Source organism: Vigna radiata, unplaced genomic scaffold (assembly GCF_000741045.1).
Source record: "Vigna radiata var. radiata cultivar VC1973A unplaced genomic scaffold, Vradiata_ver6 scaffold_129, whole genome shotgun sequence".
Classification (NCBI taxonomy): Eukaryota; Viridiplantae; Streptophyta; class Magnoliopsida; order Fabales; family Fabaceae; genus Vigna; species Vigna radiata.
In genome coordinates, this window is record NW_014543107.1 from 537,481 (window position 1) to 543,108 (window position 5,628).

The window sequence follows — 5,628 nt, forward strand, 5'->3', positions numbered from 1 at the left end:
GATGATGAGTCCATGACTCCTCATGAGGATGAAGAGGCTCTTCCTAGGAGGATTACTAGAATCTAGGTCATGCTAGGTTGTTCTAGTTTCTAGGTTGTCTTACCTTCTCAAATCACACTTTGTGCAACAGCTAAGAGGGTCCCTTCCAAAGCCTATATAAGAAGACTTCTCCACCACTTGTAAAGGGTTAAATAATTTGAATAGAGTGATTACTGTTATGCCGTGTGTGAGAGACTAGAGAGTCCTCTTTAATCTACATGACCATATATCACCTAAACACCATTAATTTGGAATCTCAAGAACATAAGATGGTCCCTTATCAATAGAGAAATTGATAGGACCATGAGGGTCTATGATAGGAAAAAGGGAATTAAAAAACAGGACATAGGTTGTTAGGAGGTTTGGGGTTGTTAGGTTGTTATGTGTCCCTTGGGGGATGGCTATATATAGGAAGGAGGTGTCTTTTGAAGGTGGGTGAAGGGAAAAAGTGTTGATTCTAATTGATAGTGGAGTCAGCCACAAATTTATTTCAACAGATTTGGTGGCTAAACTAGGTCTTGTAGTGGAGGAAACACCACCATACAAGGTTTGCCTGGGAGATGAGCATAGAAAAACTACTAGTGGATGTTGTCACAACGTCATAATACAACGGGGAGAACCTAGAGGTAAAAGAGAAATTCTCTGTTTGAACTGGGAGGAGTGGACTTCATTTTGGGAGTGGCATGGTTGGCTTCATTGGGGGAAGTCAAGATTAATTGGAAAAACCTGACCATGAGATGTGGTCAAGGGGAAAGGGAGGTTTTGATTAAAGGGACCCAACTCTGACCAAAAAGGTAGTCACCCCCGAGGCTCTATTGAAGGAGACAAAGATTGAAGCTATCATGTTAATATGAGGTTTAGAGAAAATGGAATTGGAAGAAATGGAGAGTGGTAAACCCCAGGACAATAGACAGAACTAGAATCAATTTTGGGGGACTATGAGAAGGTATTTAGGGAACCTAAGGGTCTACAACCCAGTAGGCACTTGGACAACAAATTTCCAATTAAGGCTCGAGTGCATCCTATCAATTTTAGGCCCTATAAATACCCTTACCTCTTGAAGACAGAGAATGAGAAACAAGTATCTGAAATGTTGAGAATGGCGATAATCAAACCCAGTAACAAACCTTATTCAAGTCTGGTTATTCTAGTTAAGAGAGATGGCAACTAGAGATTTTGTACCAACTATAGGGCCTTAAATAAGGCTACCATTCTGGACAAGTTTTCCATAGAGGAGCTGTTGGATGAATTGCAAGGAGCTAACTTCTTTTCAAAGGTAGACCTAAGGTTTGGGTACTGCAAAGATTTTTGTAAAGGAAGTGGTGAAACTCCACAGCATTTCCTCATCTATAGTAAGTGATGACATATCCCTAAAAATTAAATCTTGTGTTGGAATGGATAGTTTTTCAAACATATAAACACAAAGATGCTCCTAATCCACCTTTGGAGCCATCATGGGGCATGTATTGAAGAGTAATGTAGGATTATTTAGGCCTTGTATTTGGCCATGTAGTGTAGGTTTGTTTAAGGCTTGTATTAAGGCCTAACTAGCATAGGATTTTCCTTAAAGTTAGATATCCAAATCAAGTGGAATGTGTGTGCCATGTGTCATGCTTCCATTCAAGAGGATTTACTTTTTAAAAGGTAGCCACATGGCATCCTAGGAGTGGAAAGGATTTACTTTTAGTAGTGGTCGCATGGCACTCTAGGAATGGAGAGGATTGTGTTTTGAGAGTGGCCACATGTCCTCCCATCATTGGAGAGGATTTGTGGACACTTGTCCACTCCTTAGAAGGCCTCATTTTTGGCCAATGAAAGCAAAGGTGGGAGATCATGCTTTTAGGGTTAGAAGGAGACACCCTTGGCCTATAAATAGAGGTGTCTCCACCCTTGTATTTCATATTGGAATTAAGTAATGTTATGCTGTCAAAATATGGCCATACTCTTCCTTGATTAAGACTAGAACAACCCTAGAGGCCCTTCTAGTCACCTTCCTCCTTGAGTTGGCCTAACCTCTCTTGGAGCCACCAAACACTACACCACCACCACCATATCTCCTAGAGGTTTTGAGCTTCTACCCCATCCATTCCTTAACTCATCATTCTTGGACCATTTACCACCAGATTTCCCCATCATTCTTCCAAGGAAACATCCCTCCATGCAAATCTCCTAGCTTTGGCCCAACCTAGCTAAGGAGGTTGCCATCCATAAGTGATAGGGATCCTACCTTCCTAAGCATATTTTGGAAGGAGTTATTCAGACTACAGGGCACAAAATTGCATATGAGCACAACTTACCACCCTGAGATAAATGGTCAAACAGAAGTGTTAAATAAGACCCTTGAAACATATTTAAGGTGCTTTAGTTTGAAACAACCTAAGAGTTGGAATAATTTCCTACCCTGCGCAAAATACTGGTATAACACCAATTTCAAAGGATCAACCAAGTCTACTCCTTTTAAGGTAGTGTATGGGAGAACCCCTCCATCCCTAGCCCATTTTGTGCCAGGGGAGACAGTGGTAGAGGCAATGGCACAAGAGTTGCAGAGCTGAGATGAGGCCCACAAAAAATTGCACTATCACCTAGTAAGAGCACAGGAGCAAATGGTGAAGTTTGCCAACAAAAGACGTAGGCCGTCAATGATAAAGGTAGGGGATTGGGTGTATTTAAAGATTAGATCCCATAGACAAATGTCAATGCCAACCAGATTACACCAAAGTTGTCAGCTAGATACTATGGTCCCTTCCAAGTGCTCTAACAAGTGGGACCAGTTGCTTTCCGTTTATAGCTGCCAGGTACAGCATGTATCCATCCAATCTTCCATGTGTCTCAACTCAAAATAGCAATGGGAACTCAACAAGTGGAGAAAGACATGCCAAAGGCCTTGCAAGGCAAAGGAGCAGTTTGTTTTCCCATCAAAGTGCTAGAGAGAAGGACGAGTCAGCAACAAGGAGAACCAGTGCAGCACGTTCTCATTGAGTGGCAGGAAAGGGCACCAAAGGCTGCTACATGGGAGGATGAGGTATACAAAATCAATTTCCAGATTTTAACCTTGAGGACATGGTTGTTCAGGCCACTATTCAAGCCACGGCAGGTAATGATAGGACCATAAGGGTCTATGTTAGGAGAAAGGGAATTAAAAAATAGAACAAAAGCTGTTAAGAGGTTTGGGGTTGTTATGCTGTTATAGTGTCCCTTGGGGCATGGCTATATATAGGGGGTAGGTGTCTTGTGAAAGACACGTTTGTAATTAAGAAAGTAGAAACAGGATCTGTTACATCCTGTGTGAAGGGAAGTTGTGTCCCTTGGCTGTATTCAAACATACTTATTGTTTTGGAATAATAATACCGTTTTCCAGTATTTTGTCTGTTTGCCTGTTATGTTTCGGAACCTAACCAGAGAAATCTGGGTTTCTTGTCACCAAGAAACCTAAAAGAAATGACATCCCTTACCTGTGAGTTTATATGGGCAAAACAATTCCCTATTCATATCAAGAAAAGTAATTCCATAATTATTGCTTCCTCCTTAATTAGAATATGCATGCACAAGCTAAATCAATTATTGTAACAGCTATTACTGTAACACCCAAAAACCTAACAGAAATAACAGACTGAAAAATATCACTGACTAACCGAAGAAAAATATGTTAGGAAATCCAAAAGGGGAAATTATACATTCTCTCACTGAATAACAAAAATGTGCCCAAAATTAACCTTTGGAACAGCATACGGTGCAAAATCTCCTAGGATCATCCGGACTGATTCACAATCATAAAACAAATCCCTAGGATAGTGTACGTCTGTATCCATGGTTGAAACCACCCACTGGACATCACACAAGCTGCATATAAATGTAGACTTAAAGGGATGGCCATCCCCAGTAGATTTAGGATAGAAATGACCCGTTGTTTTATTACTGTAGCAAGCATCCCATAACATGTCAAGAACCTCCAAGAGATATTTACAATTTTCAAGATTGCCACCTTTAGACAACAAGGACAATAATTGCACTATTTCTGGGGACTCCCAGTCTTTGACTAATAATTCAGCCGATATTAGACCCCTATCCCACATCACCTGCTTAAATGTGGCATCACCTATATCAACAACACTCTTATCCACCTGAACTATTTGAACAAAATCTGTGATGCCAATCTTCTCAAAAAAATTCCTCCACTTCACTGCTGCAGATGAAGCTGATTCATTTACTGGATGGCTTAAATAGATTAGGTCTACCTCATGCCACGTCATATTTACAGAGTCAGCCAGCAATTTTGGAGTAACAGGATTCCCAAATCCAGTACAGAAATGAATTGGTGTATCGGCAGGACACTTGAAACCACAATTTGTCAATAACAAAGATTTACATNTAAACTCAGATATTATATNATCGCTTTCAGTAAAACAATCAGAACAGGAGGAGTTCAGGTGTAGCATTACAAAACATACATATTCCACCATTAACATTCTGTTTTTGTTTGCCATGGTTTCATCNGACAACGCAGGTAAAATATGCAGCTTCACTATATCATGTACAGANAGCTGTTGAACACCAATACCCTGAAGTAACTGGGTAATATTGTCCATAAAAATCATATTCAAGCTCAGAGTACCAGAAGATGTAGAGAAAAGGGAAGGACTTACAGTCCTTAGTTTAGCACATATATTAGGGAACGCTTCAATTTTATGCTCTTCGTCAAACCCTGAGTTTAAATTATTGGACTGCAACCATATAGTGCCTTCATCCACTGAGCTGTATGTACCATCCGAAAGTGGAATAAATGGTATCTTTTGAAGATTTTTCCGAATATCTTCCATTTCAGAGTTGATTGACACAGAGGCAGATGAATTGAACATTGTTATATAAAGAGTACTTAGACAAGTAGCTAGCCAACTCATGCCCATCGATATAAGGGTGGTCTTTCTATGACATAAAGATGATAGTAATCGAACAAGGATGTTAGGCCCAAAGTCCTCAATGCCTAGTCCTCAATGCCTAGTGCCCTTGCTAATGCATCAGACAATACTGTATTTTTTTTCAGGTATCTAAGCCCAAGGTGTTCAAGAAGCATATTATCAGGAATAAGATCACGCACCTGCTCTGTCCAGCCTCTCAATACCTTACATGGAGTAGCCCACTCTCTATTTTCACCATCCACAAGTAAGCAATTCATCATTCGCAGTTTAGAAATAATCAAACGAGGAAGACTGGAGAAAAAACCATGAACTTCACCAACTAATGGAACAAAACTCATGAAGGCAGACAAACCCTTTTCAGGCTCACTCCTAAAACAGGGAAGTTCACAAAATTCTCTCTGTGCCCGGACAAACAAACTGGGATACTCTGACAGCAACCACTGATTCCAAGGACTGTCTCCGTCAACTTCCTCTCTAGATGAAGGAAGAACAAAATCACCTTGAAGAATAAACTTCAGTCCATATGTTCTTAAAGGAAGAAATGCAAAAACAGGCTGTTGATCTGAACATGGAATGTTACTATTATCTGATTCGTGCAAAGTAAATGCCATAGAGATTTCAGTTGTCTTCACATCAAAGCGAATGGAATTTGTTTGCAACTTCTGGGATACTA

The 5,628-nt window shown here is 40.3% G+C and overlaps 1 protein-coding gene across 1 annotated transcript in view; it reads right to left on the reverse strand.

The window, feature by feature from the left end:
* LOC106752939 overlaps positions 1-5,628 on the reverse strand; it is a gene marked incomplete in the record, with an annotated part of 19,746 nt that overhangs the window by 1,313 nt on the left and 12,805 nt on the right. Inside the window, 1 exon segment of the mRNA XM_022777339.1 lies at positions 3,714-5,628. Coding sequence (XP_022633060.1) covers positions 5,021-5,628 — 608 coding nt within the window.